This window comes from Rhinocladiella mackenziei, assembly GCF_000835555.1.
Source record: "Rhinocladiella mackenziei CBS 650.93 unplaced genomic scaffold supercont1.3, whole genome shotgun sequence".
NCBI classification, from domain to species: domain Eukaryota; kingdom Fungi; phylum Ascomycota; class Eurotiomycetes; order Chaetothyriales; family Herpotrichiellaceae; genus Rhinocladiella; species Rhinocladiella mackenziei.
In genome coordinates this window covers 2901862-2915206 of record NW_013550602.1, presented here as the reverse complement: position 1 = coordinate 2915206, position 13345 = coordinate 2901862, and the positions used below count along the sequence as shown (strand labels likewise).

At 50.4% G+C, this 13345-nt stretch overlaps 7 protein-coding genes across 7 annotated transcripts; 3 read left to right on the top strand and 4 right to left on the bottom strand.

Moving 5' to 3' along the window:
* Window positions 1-198: 198 nt before the first annotated feature.
* Z518_04571 (uncharacterized protein) lies at window positions 199-2159 on the bottom strand (the record flags this gene model as incomplete). The annotated part of the gene is made up of 3 exons (XM_013418277.1): window positions 199-1298; window positions 1348-1394; window positions 1447-2159. The coding sequence occupies 3 exons, from the start codon at window positions 2157-2159 to the stop codon at window positions 199-201; spliced, it is 1860 nt and encodes a 619-aa protein (XP_013273731.1).
* A 2718-nt stretch (window positions 2160-4877) lies between these two features.
* On the bottom strand, window positions 4878-5615 carry Z518_04570 (uncharacterized protein; the record flags this gene model as incomplete). The annotated part of the gene is made up of 2 exons (XM_013418276.1): window positions 4878-5257; window positions 5309-5615. 2 exons carry the CDS (start codon window positions 5613-5615, stop codon window positions 4878-4880), a joined length of 687 nt encoding a protein of 228 aa, XP_013273730.1.
* A 513-nt stretch (window positions 5616-6128) lies between these two features.
* Z518_04569 (biotin synthase) lies at window positions 6129-7385 on the top strand (the record flags this gene model as incomplete). Its single annotated transcript, XM_013418275.1, has 2 exons — window positions 6129-6365; window positions 6417-7385. 2 exons carry the CDS (start codon window positions 6129-6131, stop codon window positions 7383-7385), a joined length of 1206 nt encoding a protein of 401 aa, XP_013273729.1.
* Window positions 7386-8475: 1090 nt separating this feature from the next.
* Z518_04568 (uncharacterized protein) lies at window positions 8476-10026 on the top strand (the record flags this gene model as incomplete). The annotated part of the gene is made up of 4 exons (XM_013418274.1): window positions 8476-8496; window positions 8546-8728; window positions 8781-9527; window positions 9580-10026. 4 exons carry the CDS (start codon window positions 8476-8478, stop codon window positions 10024-10026), a joined length of 1398 nt encoding a protein of 465 aa, XP_013273728.1.
* A 393-nt stretch (window positions 10027-10419) lies between these two features.
* Window positions 10420-11175, bottom strand: Z518_04567 (uncharacterized protein; the record flags this gene model as incomplete). Its single annotated transcript, XM_013418273.1, has 1 exon — window positions 10420-11175. The coding sequence occupies one exon, from the start codon at window positions 11173-11175 to the stop codon at window positions 10420-10422; it is 756 nt and encodes a 251-aa protein (XP_013273727.1).
* A 441-nt stretch (window positions 11176-11616) lies between these two features.
* On the top strand, window positions 11617-12429 carry Z518_04566 (uncharacterized protein; the record flags this gene model as incomplete). Its single annotated transcript, XM_013418272.1, has 1 exon — window positions 11617-12429. One exon carries the CDS (start codon window positions 11617-11619, stop codon window positions 12427-12429), a length of 813 nt encoding a protein of 270 aa, XP_013273726.1.
* Window positions 12430-12847: 418 nt separating this feature from the next.
* Window positions 12848-13195, bottom strand: Z518_04565 (uncharacterized protein; the record flags this gene model as incomplete). Its single annotated transcript, XM_013418271.1, has 1 exon — window positions 12848-13195. The coding sequence occupies one exon, from the start codon at window positions 13193-13195 to the stop codon at window positions 12848-12850; it is 348 nt and encodes a 115-aa protein (XP_013273725.1).
* Window positions 13196-13345: the final 150 nt, after the last annotated feature.

Below are 13345 nucleotides of genomic sequence, written 5' to 3'. Positions count from 1 at the left end.
CTTCGTCAACAACCCAGTCCAGGCCGAGATACTCGTAACCAGTCGACTCATGTAAGTCGTAAACATCATCCCAACGCCGCTTTTCTTTTTGCCATCTTTCCAGGCCTTCTTCTTGTACCATGCCCGCCTCCGCTAACGCCTGACGGCTGATTCCTAAGATCTATTTTCGCGGTGCTCTAATCCAACTTCAAGTCCTCGTCACGGTGCCGAACTGCCTGCGTCACCCTCGAAAATGACCCAGAGCAGCGCCCAATTGAGGACCGCGATACCGGCAATGGCCCACCAGACGGCGCCGACACAGTTCCCACCCAGGCCGAGGCCTAAACCCCAGCCACCGAGTGTAGGGCCGAGGGTACGAGCGCCGGAGGAAACGCTTTGAGCGAAGCCGTGGATGGTACCTAGTACGCTGGGATGTGGTGTGCAGTTGTTGACCAGGATGGTGGTACCAGGGAGCGCGAAGGTACGGGAGATGACTTGGGACGTCAACACCAGGGTCAGTGTCGGCCAGATCAGTAGCGGCTTGTTCGGGAGCAGCGCCAGATACGGGATGGTCAGGTATGCGACGACTGAAAAGGGGAGAAAGACCTTGTAACTCGGTAGAGTTCCTAGTTTGGCGTTGACGGATGGGTATAGGAGGATCTGCAGCGGGAAACCAATGACACCGATGATGGCGGTAGCGAGACCAACGCGGTCACTACTGAGGCCTAGTCCGCCGGTGAAGAGAAAGGGGAGGCGTGAGTCTTTGTTGTTTGATCGAGGTGCCGGGAGAAAGAGGAAGATCAACGCATTGAAGGCTGACACGTGCAATGCAAGGAGGTGGTGAGAGATCAGCGTCAAGATAACGTTTTTGGTGAAGATCTGCCGAAAATTCAGGCTTGCTTTGAATGAAGAGGGAGGCTTGGGTGTTGGATCTGTGGACGACTCGGGATCTCGGTCTCTGATGTCGTCTCCAGTGGCCACGACGTCTTGTAACTCGACTTGATTGGTGAGTTGAGTGTATTCGTACGAGTCTCGCTGGCCACGGTGGAAGAGGTATCGATACAAGAATTTCCCAAGTTGGCGGCCATGATCTGGGTTGTTCCTCAGAGCGGGATGGGTTTCATCGAGTCCGAGCACGACGCAGAGTGCAGAGACGAGAATGAAGACGGCGCTGACCACGTTGGGGAGAGCGTACGGAAATGAAGACATCCATTTCACTCCGTCTTTTCCGCCGAGAAGGGATCCAGGTCCAAAGATGTGTGGAAATGAGGAGATGGGGTCGGCAAGAAAGCCACCCAAAATGGGACCGATGACAACACCTAAGACATGGTAAGTTGTGGAGGTATGAACGACCTGTGCGACCCATACCGATGTTGAAGCACATTGGCAAGAGAAGAAAGGCGCGGGACTGATATCTGAGTGACTCAGTTAGATGCAGGAATAATTTGGTTCCAGGGGGGTCCGTACTTCTTCTCCTTGATAATCTCGCTGATCATTGTTCTCATCACCCCCACGTTGCCATTCAAACATCCGGCGCATGCACGGAAGAATAACGCTTGAGCGAAGGATTTGGAGAAGCCCACACCAATACAACTCACACAGGTCCCGAACAAGCCAACCATGAGAACCCTTTTCCGGCCGATCCAAGGAGTATCAGCCGCTCGGCCCCACCATACCGCCGTCAAAAATTGTGCGGCCGCGAACGAAGCTGTCAGCATTCCTCCCTGGCTGGCAATCGTACTGTCTGGTAGGGACGAGTCAAAGAAGCGGAGTTGGTAGAACATGTATGCGGCGAGGGACCGTTCAGTAAGAGGCTCAGAAAGTCGTGCAATGGTAAGGACGGCGAGTTGGCTCTTTTTGGGTAAGGACGTCCATGTCACCGGGGCTTCGTTGGGAGATGGACTGGACGGTTCATGGGCCGAAGTTGCTGTTGCTATGGGGTCTTCCTCCTCATCAATGAATGAAGGACGGCGTGCCGTTGAAGATATGCCTGGGGCGAGAAAAATGAGTCTGGTCGGAGGAGCCTGGTAGGATTCATTCTGATGGAATGCCTTTGGCACATCTTCTGTGGTTGAGTCGGCCCTCGAGAGGGCCGAAGATTGTTCATCAAAGGAGATACTGTTTCCAGCTACATTGTGGTTATCTGGGCCGTGAGGGGGGTCCGCTGGCGGTGAGAGCATTCGTTGGGAAGAAGATGCCGGACGATATCATGCGGAGCATAGGCCGCTAAAGTGAAGCAATGAGGGCCTTGTGGAGCAATGATTACGGTTAGGACAAGGAAGATGAGTAGCAAACAATGTAGTGTTGTTGGAATGGAGTGTTGGACAATAAGAGATGACGACGAGAAGGCGAAGCGAAATCGGGATAAGCGGTGAAGATATTGAAGTGGCGGCCATTCGCCGGACGGGCGCGAGTTTTCATGCCTTGCGATCTCGGCTCAACCGTGCCGGCAAGGCTGACATTTGTCTTGGCAAGGCTGAGAGGTATCGTTTGTTCCCATCACGCGTCTCATCAGATCCTATCCCCATTTATCGGTTTCCATAGTCATCACTCATTTTCCAAGCAGTGCTTTTCCCTCCAAAGACTGACATTCCAGTTCCCGTATTGTATGCATACCACATAATCCTGATGCTTGACCATCTCCCATTCCTGTAAATATATAATCTTATTGATGGATGCCCTTGAAAGCCTCAACCTCATACCCGTTATCGGTGATCCTCGATACAGTAATGCCAACCACAAAACCTTCCACACACACACATATATACATCTATAATAACCTTCCTCTTCTTCAGGACGGCCTATCGTCCTTATATCCACCAAATCTGCTTTGTCAAAATTGTCCTTCCTCTTCATCCGATCCTAAAAATCGTACACTAAATCCGCTCATGCTCCCACAATGCCATGGCAGCCATGCAGTGCTGCTAGATGGGTATTTGCTTCCTTCTCGTTCTGCAAAGGGTCGACTTCGAACAAGGGGACGGGCATTGTTGAATCGTGTCACTTGAGTGACTTTATTCTCTGCTGTTCAAACGATGGCTTTCACCAAGGTGAACCAGTGCTGAACCGTTTCCACATCCATGGTGCATCCCATGTTGTCTGAATTCAATTGTCGGCTTGATCACCTTCCGTGGAGTGTCGTTCCTTGCCATGGCTCAAAGATCGGCAAATTTATACATATATCCATGGTGCCCTGTGCCCTGTGCCCATGTTCATCTGCTGCTGGGTCTTTCGGCTTTTGTAAGAGTCGACAGATTCACATACCCCCATCCTCTTCGAATATCATGTCTCTAATAGCACCAGACTAGTCTCAAGCTCTATGCGATGGAAGTTGTGTCCGAATAAATTGAGCGTCGGAGTCGACACTACCAACACCGGTGCACCCGGGTTCAAAAGCAAAGACTTCGGCTTCATATAATACCAGAATGTAGGCCACATGCAGCGGCAGTAAGGCATAGGCATATCTTTGGGTTGTTCAAAGCTGAATACGATGTGTACATGGGTGCTATCCCAGACTCACTCAAGAGTTGACGTCTGCTCGCCAGTCCAAGCGTTCAAATATTTTCCCGCATCTCCAAAGGCTTCTTCTTTCCTCTCAAGCGGAAAGACAAGCGATACCCATTCCGAGACCTGTTGAATCCCAATTTGATACATCTTCCTCAGAAACTCCTCATTGGATTAGAAGGTCTCGCAGTTGACCTCATAATGCTCCCGTAATGGTGTGATCACTGGTAAGCGGCCAATTTGTGGTTCCATAACGTATCGTCTGATTCATTGTTTCCCCCGAGAAATATTGTTGGCGAACACCGCATGGTGCTGTGGTATCGCACAAACAAGGCCATTTTGCCCAACATGAAGTGCCAGGGAGGATGCCGCAGTCTGCAATCGTGAGATGGGCTTGTGATATAAGGGATGGCGAATTCCCCTAAAAGATTTCTGTGTTGATCGTTCGTGGCGACCTTAACGATATTAGCTTCAACACCAAATTTCAATATAGTAGATCGCAATAAATTCTCCTTGAATGCGAGAATAAATTTGAATTCTATCTCAAAGGGTGTGGCGTGGATACGAGGTGGTGTCGTGGTGGTGTCGGTCTTGATTCTTGCATTCCTGGGCCGTCTGGAATATGATCGACCGGCCCTGGCGGTGATATGCAGAGCCAACTTTTGTGTCGTAGTTTTGCTTGTTGTCTTGTTGGCGTTGGGTCGAAACCGACTCGTAAATCTAGCCGTCTTGATTGATATAGCTAGGAGGTATGAAAATCGAGTGGAGGAATCCGTCAAAATGGGTGACCTTCACAACTATCCATCATGAATCCGGCGGTGCTCCTGGAGTATTTTATGAGAAACGGTTTCCTAAGCACTCAGGTATTCAGCCCTCGCCGGCAGGACATTTCATAGCTGGTAATGGGGAATGCGAACCACGTGCGGACTGCGGTGGCCCCCTCCGTAGAGGATGCCTGTGCTAGATAAAAGCGATCGATAGCTAGACGAGATCATTTCCACGATGAACTATTCTGGCTAAAGACGAGTGGCTTGAGCGAGAGAAGCTATTGTGGTTCCAAAAAGAGCTGGTCGACAGCCGAGCCGTCAATTCTTCATATTCCGTTTTGGTGCACGACCTTGTCATACGGGTGGCACCGACTGAGAGTAGGAAGAGCTTTGAAAAACTCAATCTTCCAGAGCTACATGCTCTGTAGGCGGATCGCGGAATGTCACCTCCACAGCATTCTCAACTGGAGCCTCGTATGACCCAGAGATCGTTGATTGAGGCGTTGATTCGTTGAGAAAACCATCTGGTGAATTTCGAAGATAGACATTGAATGTATGGGAAGTTTTCTCAACATCACCTGCGAATATTTCTCATGATTCAGCAAGACTAGATTCAAAGATCGGCCTTCAGGTCGTCGCATCGTTGGGATACCATGCCATAGCTTGTCCCAATTGACCTGCTCCCGTGTTAATTAGACCATGGTCGACGAAACCTGCTTTCTTGTACATAGGAATTCCCTTGACGCTTGCAACAAGGACCACCGGCAGATTGTCCAGCGCCGCGATATCTTTAACCTGCTCAATTAGAGCTGATCCAATCCCACGTCTCTGAAAAGACGGATCGACCGATAAGTGATCCACGTCCCAATAGTCTTTGATGTCGGCGAGAGGGCCTCTGTCACCAGTGGTACGGGCAAATTCCGCCATGTTTGCTCTTGATATCGATTTGTCGCCGTGGCTCAACCAAAGGAATAATTCCTCAACACGAAGAAGTCGAAGTTCCAATGCTGTGGATGTCAATCAAAGTGGATGATCAAATCTACGAGAATCATTCATACCGTTCCAAGAGAACCACGGTTTCTTCGACGACTCTGTGTTCTGCTTACTTGATATGACAGAGACATGCCCCAGGATTTTCTCCGTGCCATCCCACCAAGAATCTTTTTCATCCGATACCGCCGCGAGAAGGACATGGCCACTATAATAACGGTGTTTGGCGCGTCTCAGGAATCCTTGACGAAGACACTCCGGATGCTCATGGCGATAGGGAGCCAGAAATAGGGTCAGTTCGTCATCGAACATGGCGTCTCTCGCGACAGTAGCCACCTCGGAGAGATCTTTGCGTTGGACAGGCCTGATATGCATATTGGATTTCTTGGAATAATGCCGAACTGGGAATAGAGGATGTGATAGTTCTACCAAGAGAGATGGCTGGCACTGAGGAGAGAGGTACGAGAGAACCTTTTTTTTATATCCATAGCTTGTGAGTCAGAATCGGCCTGTCACAGCAGTGGGCTAGTGAACTTCATTCTCTGCCCACCGACGTGCAACGTGGCATCAGGTACACTACAAGATACTAGAGAACGGCAGTAAAACATGATCACCCACAATTTGGACATGATTCTATGATGGTGGAATGGAGGGGACTGACAAGCAGCTAATAGGGAATAACTTTGCGGTAATATGGAAGAGATGATTTGACCGGCTGCTCGGTGGAGGCTCGGGCCCAACCAAATGATCGCTTGACTTTGCCGACCGGCGACCGACAGGTACGTCGAGTACATAGTCCGGGGGACTATTATCTATCGTAGCCTGATCTCCCCACCAAACCTCGACATCCTATCCTCCCCTTCATCATTCACCGTAGAGCGGGCAACGATGAGCCGATGTGTGGCCCGAAGAGCGGCCAAAGGGGCGTCGTCTGTTCGCTACTATAGTATTGTTCACGATGTCCCTCCAGTCGCAGCCAGCTTGGGCCAGACTCTTCCCCCGAAACCCCAGGGTCAGTCTGTCTTCGACCAAGCAGTCAATGCCACCGGACCTCGAAACAACTGGACCAAGGAGGAGATCTCCCAAATACACCAAACTCCGCTGATGGAGCTGGCGCTCGCTGCTGTAGGTCAATCGGCTTAGGGTCTCAGAATCTTCTCTCATGGTAGTCTACAGGGTAATGTTCACCGCCGCTTTCATAAACCTTCGGCCGTTCAACTGTGTACCTTGATGAACATCAAGACGGGCGGTTGCACGGAAGATTGCTCTTACTGTGCCCAATCCTCTCGATACAAGACCAATCTGCAAACAACCAGACTTTCCACCGTCGATTCCGTCATTGAAGCCGCAAAGATCGCCAAAGCCAATGGATCAAATCGTTTCTGTATGGGCGCTGCCTGGCGTGATATGCGGGGGCGGACGAGGGGAATGAAGAATATCGTGGAAATGGTGAAGGGAGTACGGTCTTTGGGTATGGAAGCCTGCGTCACCCTGGGCATGCTCGACAAGCAACAGGCCATGGAGTTGAAAGAAGCCGGCTTGACGGCCTATAACCACAACCTCGACACCTCTCGCGAACACTATCCCAACGTGATTACCACACGAAGCTACGACGAGCGATTACAGACCCTGGAAAATGTCCGTGAGGCCGGCATTCATGTCTGCAGCGGGGGTATCCTGGGATTGGGCGAAACTCCACGAACTGACCATGTCGGTCTGATCTATACACTAGCCACGCTTCCCGAACACCCGGAATCATTCCCCGTCAATAAACTTGTCCCTATCAAGGGTACCCCGATGTTCGGTCAAGAACCCGTGAAACTGGAAGACATGGTGCGATGCATTGCCACAGCCCGCCTCGTCATGCCCAAGACCATCATCCGAATCGCAGCAGGAAGGGTCAGCATGCCTGAGAGCGAGCAAATGCTCTGCTTCATGGCTGGCGCGAACGCGATTTTCACAGGCGAAAAAATGCTCACGACCGACTGCAATGGCTGGGATGAGGATAAGGCCATGTTTGAACGATGGGGCCTGACACCAATGCAGACTGAGGCAAGCAAGATCATTGAGGAGTCCAAGTTTGAAGGTCGAAATTTTGCTGATCTACGTGATGAGAGTAAAACAGCTCCCCAACCACGGGCATAGAATATATGACCGCCAAAAAGTATATAGAGAGAGAGAGAAAGAGGGATACATCATTCCCAAGAAATAGATGAAATGATAGTATCAGTTCCACGTGACAAGTCATCCCATGTGATGGTTCTTTCTTCTCCGTTCAGAGCTGTCATTCATTTTCAGACCTAAGGACCCTATTTTAATTTATGCAGTGTATGTTCCACTCCGCCAACCTCGACCAAAGCAGAAGTCCCGACTAACACCGCCAGTGATATGATGTCTTTCCACTCCTCTTGCAAACTACCAACTTAAATACTTCCGGCCCTTCAACCTCCTTCGCTTCAAGATCTCCCGTCCACTTTTCGACTTCAACCTCGCCAGGTATCCGTGCCGGCGCTTTTGAACACGTCTGGAGGGATTGTAGGTGTCGCTTCGTCTCCGATAGCCGAGCAGGGCAGGAGTTGACGAGAAAGCACGCGATGACGTAGACAGACGGGGTTGGAGGGATGTGGTCGATGTGGATGGGCGGAGAGTGTTTGTGCTGAGCAGTGAAGGTCTTGGGGTTGTGTTATTCTGGAGGGATAGAGCGTTGAATGAACGAGATAGAGAAGCAAATGGTGTCAAAGTACGTGCCGGCGGCGGAGTGACAGTCAGGGTTGGATTTGATATCCATCGAATTGTTGTGAGTGTTCTATTGTAACAGCCATGTTAACGTCGATGTTTCGGTCGTTGTTCTTCTTCTGGGTCCACCAATGGAGTTCACTCACCTTCGGCTGGGGGTGGAATGAAGCCGAGAAGGCATCGTGTCGAAGACGCACTTGACCATGCGACCACATATGCGACACATCCTTGCTGATGGAGGGTGTCAAGGATCAAAGGGGGAAGACGACCGTAGTGGTGGTTGGAAGAAGTCAATGCTCCCTCCGTTGGTCTCCATGTCAGTTTGGAAAAAACGTGCCTCGCCGCACTTGCCTGATTCGGCGCGCATGGATTTCGGGCCTCGTCCTATCCTGCACCCATCTTGACAATCTCATGCCGCCATCTACCTCTCATTCCAATCACTTGAGCCTTTCCGCTTTCGCTTGAGTATCCGGCCTTGGGAATGGCTTCGTTTCTGCAGATGCTAGGTGACTTTCCTCGTGTTGGCTCTCTCCCCTCCCACGATACCAATTCCCGCTAACGTGGTACAGCGCCTTGCGGTATTCCTCGACCGACCAGGTTTTCCGTGGAAGAGGCTGATATTGGGATTTTCGCTGGGCCAATATGTTCTGGAGGGCCTCCTGTCTCTAAGACAATATAAAGTTCTACAAAGGAAGAAGCCGCCGAAGACCTTGGAGGGTGAGATATCGCAGGATGTGTTTGATCAGAGTCAGGTACGGCCTTCCTAAGCATACCAAACGGTGTGCGTGCTCATCTCGTGTCCAGGCGTATGGTCGTGCCAAAGCAAGATTCGGTTTTGTTTCTGGGCTTTACTCACAGATTCAAAACGTCCTATTCATCCAGTACGACGTCTTACCAAAGCTCTGGTCGATAACAGGTGTCTGGCTGGCCCGTTACCTGCCTCAGCGATTTTCCGGCCAAATTGCCCACTCAGTACTCTTCTTCTTGACGTTTAGCTTCATCTCGCAAATTCTGGCGCTACCGACCTCCTACTATGGGACCTTTGTGTTGGAAGAGAAGTTTGGATTCAATAAGCAGACGGTCAAACTGTGGATTACGGATATGTTGAAAGGCCAGGCCCTGATGGTGGTATTGGGGACGCCATTACTCAGCGCTTTTTTGAAGATCATTCAAGTCACCGGCACGAGATTCTTCTATTATCTGTGGTTGTTCGGAATCGTCGTCCAGCTGTTTGCCATCACGATCTATCCCATCTTCATCCTTCCGTTATTTAACAAATTGTCACCTTTGGAACCTGGAGACCTCAAGTCAGGAGTCGAAGCGCTCGCTTCCAGACTCAAATTTCCTCTCAAATCGCTCTACGTCATCGATGGAAGCAAAAGAAGTGCGCATAGTAATGCGTACTTTTTTGGCCTCCCCTGGAAGAAACATATCGTGATTTACGACACATTAATCGAAAAGAGTGAGCCTCAAGAGGTTGTCGCAGTTCTGGGTCACGAGCTTGGACATTGGAGTCTTTCGCATACCACCAAACTATTTGCTATCGCCCAGGTAAGGTTGACCCCTTGGCGGTACATTTGCTCCTCGGACTGATTTGCGCCAGTTTCATATGTTCTACATCTTTGCCCTCTTCAGCATCTTCATCGACAACAACTCCCTCTACTCGTCTTTCGGTTTCCACGACTCCCATCCAATCATTATCGGCTTCATTCTCTTCTCTGATGCTCTCGCCCCAATGGATGCAGTAGTGAAACTGCTGATGAATGTCCTCTCTCGCAAATTTGAATTTGAGGCTGATACCTTTGCAAGGAATCTGGGATACCAAAAGGAATTGGCCAGGAGCCTGATCAAGCTGCAGGTGCAGAATCTGAGTACCATGGATGCTGATTGGATGTACGCCAGTTATCACTATAGCCATCCTATTTTGGCGGAAAGACTGGCGGCCTTGGGATGGAAGAGCTCAAAATCGGCACCCAATGGAAACATCGTTGAATTGGATGAACAAGTCGTCGATGCGGACGTTGTGAAGGCGAAAGATCGAGAGTTGTGATGAGTCAAGCCGCCGAGGTTTGGTGCTTTGATTAGACTGTTGATGTCTTTCATGATGTCAAACTGGGTGGAAAAGTTGAAGTCCGAATTGGAGGAGGAATGGGAGAAGAAAAGTCGTCCCGTGGTCTCTCGTCTCACAAAAGACTGAAGAGTGTACGTCTGTCCCGTCCTACCCTTCCTCGTATGGATCAAGTGGTTTGATCCAGGAAAATGCTCTTTTGGGAAAGAGCCGAGTCCCCGTGTCGAGCGTTTGAGTGTCTGAGAGAGGATACCCATGATGTAGTGCACGTTCGAGGTGCGATGGAGACGATGGAATGTCGTTTGATAAATAGATGCCATAGTCAAGATCCTCAGTTTTATCTTGTCTGCCGGGACAGAAAATCCTTCCGTCTTTTCACTCTTTGTTCTTCCTTTTTGTCTTCTTCTCCTCCGCTCTTTTGGCTTTATTCTCTTTATCCCGCAACTTCTTCAATCTCTTCCGCTCCTCTTTATCTTTCTGGCTTAGGCCCTTGGGGGTCGGCTCTGACTCTTGCTGCCCGTGCCTAGGATCAACGGCTTCCCCGGTCCCTTCAATCTCCACCCTCACCAGCTCCTCTTCCTCAGTTTCATCTGTGGGCTGCTCGAGCTCTGCGCCAGGGTGGCGATCTGTTTGTGCTAGTTCAAAGGCGTCCTTTTCCTGCCAGTCTTCAGATTCTGATGCCACGGCTAACGCTGGGTCGTCATTTTCCTCGTCCACGAGCTCCTCCGCATCGTACACTTTGCGCTTGGACTTCTTTGGCGTAGTGCCTTCTGTTTCTGCGCCTTCGTTGTTGAAAGTTCGTTTCTCTAACTTTTGCTTCTTGTGGCCGTTAGCATCTTCGAGTCTGTCTGCCTCCTCGCCAGTTCTGCCCAGTTCGCGCCCCAAATCGCCGCCAACTCTCTTTCCTTCGATTCCCGTAAGAATACGCTTGAGATGGTGAAGTGTGAGATTGGGGTTCGAGCCGGTCGAGAGAGCCTGAGGCCCCCGCTCCGAGAGCGTCGAGTCCGGACGGTATGCGGCATCTATGTCCGCTCGTTCTAGGAAACAAGAGAGAAAAGTATGCGCTTCGCGGTGAGTAAGGCGGGTCGTATTGTGGATGTGATGGGGGGGAAGGGGGATTAGACCAGCCATGACTCCTAAGTAGTGAGGATGGAAGAGAAGAGGTTATATAGGACTACACACACCTAGAGGGAGTCCGGACTCGAATGCCACACAAAAAATTACACGGTCATTCCCAGTTCAAGTCAAGCTGGGTCAATTCTGCCGACACAATCACGTGCTGATAAACGATCAGATAATATTCCCCACTCCATTTCTCTCAATGGGTGCAGTATCTGGGGGACCTCGGTTTGTCTTCATAAACTCAATGGCATCAAGAAGGACTCCGAACTGTAGGTAGGTCTGGAAAGACGGAAGCACGGTAACGGGAATACTAATCCGGGGCATAAACAACACCGCTATCCTCCTATTCCATTTCAAATCTTACTCGAACGTATCTTCTTTACAGATCTCCGTCCCTCATCCTTGTTCCACAGATTCCAAAAGCCAAGGGCATCAGCATCAGTATCACCAATGCCTCTCGCAACAATCCACCTGATCTCCCTCACGAGGTCTACCAGCATCTTCTCCTTCCTCGAAGCCCTCCAATCCACCTCCCTCCAACCCCTCGTTGTCAGTAAAGTGATCCGCTGGATAATCACGCCTACAAAAATCGACGCGCCAACACTCCTCCGCCCCTCGAAGCCATGGGACCTTCTTCTCATCGTGCTGGGCAACGACGAGTTGTCGCCTTCTCTCAAATCTCAAATTGAATGCCATTGGACCACCTCAGCAGGCATACCCTCGCGACTGACTAAGGGCTTCCCCTCCGCCAACGACAAACTCTTACACCCGTCTCCATCATCCGTACCCGCGCTGACAGGCTCCCTGGATAACCCGCGCATGGGCCCTTCTTCGCAAACGCTCGAGATGTCCTCCGACCTCTCTAAATGGATCAACTCCTTCTCACAGACACACACAGGTAAAGCGCCACTGTCCATGCTGAATCTGCTCGCCTTCAAGCCCGGCATGAAACCCTCGTATCTACAGTACGGTAAAGCGTTCGCCGAAACCATCGGCGCACGGCGCGGAGGCAATGCAAAGCTCGTGGGCAACATTGTCACGCAGACGCCGAGGGAGCAGAGCGGTGGGGTGTGGGATGAATTCGCGCTCGCGAGTTATCCGTCAATATTGCATTTTGCGGACATGTTGAGCAGCGAAGACTATCAGAGCGTGAATCTCAAATATCGCGTGCCGGCGCTCGAGGATACGTTCATTCTGTGTACGAGTGAGATTGAGGTGGAGGATTTGATGAGGATTGGGAAGAGGGCGATGGGGAAGTTGTAGAAATGTCAAGAGTGAAGAATTCTATACAGAGCATCTGATATCTGACATTTGATATCGAATTTGAAGAACCTGCCTCAGCAAAACTCTTTGCATAGACCGAATGACTTACCGGAACGGCCTCCTAGGGTAAGCTGAAAGATGGTGGATTGTACATGATGTCTTCCCGGTACTCTTTTTTCCTCTTCCGGCTGAACCGTGTTTGACCATAGCACGGCCTACTTTTTCCAACAGGTGTGAAAAGAGTCACCCAACTTGCCATATCCTGATCAACATTGTCTTACCTGTCGAGCTTACCGCAATAAAGCTTCGGCATTCACTTAGCCTGGGAACTGTCTTCCTTATCCTCAATCCCCCCTATCTTCACGAGTTTTTCGACTCCTACACTGCATCTCCGGTATCCCACCGCTTAGTGGTTAACTCACCTTTCCTGCCATTCTAGGGAATCTCGCACGATCGGATTCTTACAAAATAGAGGATCACAACTGGCAGGGTGTTGATAATCAGCCTGCCCGAGAGATCCCAACTTCTTTACTCTCTCCCACCTATATTTTCGTCTCTCGACCGGGAGATCCAAGTAGTCGAACAGTTCTTTGAGACTTCGCTTGTCAGTTCCAAATACAGGAGCGTATTTCCAGGCCTGCTGCAGCGTCGGCCTCTGTCGGTCATAGTTTTCTTGCCGGGACACGAGTCGGATGAGCGAAGACGGCAGAATAATCTGGTGTGATTCCCAGTTGGCTTTGCATTCTGCGGCACGCATCAAAGCCATCACGCATATAACCCATTCGGTAACATCTTCAGTTGATAGTGTGCCGTGTCATTGACGGAACTCGGCCGTCTTTTCTCGTCTGAGCGCATGTTACAAGTGTTTGACAAATTCACAAATCTATCACGGTTCGGATAGTTAGACACACCGTCA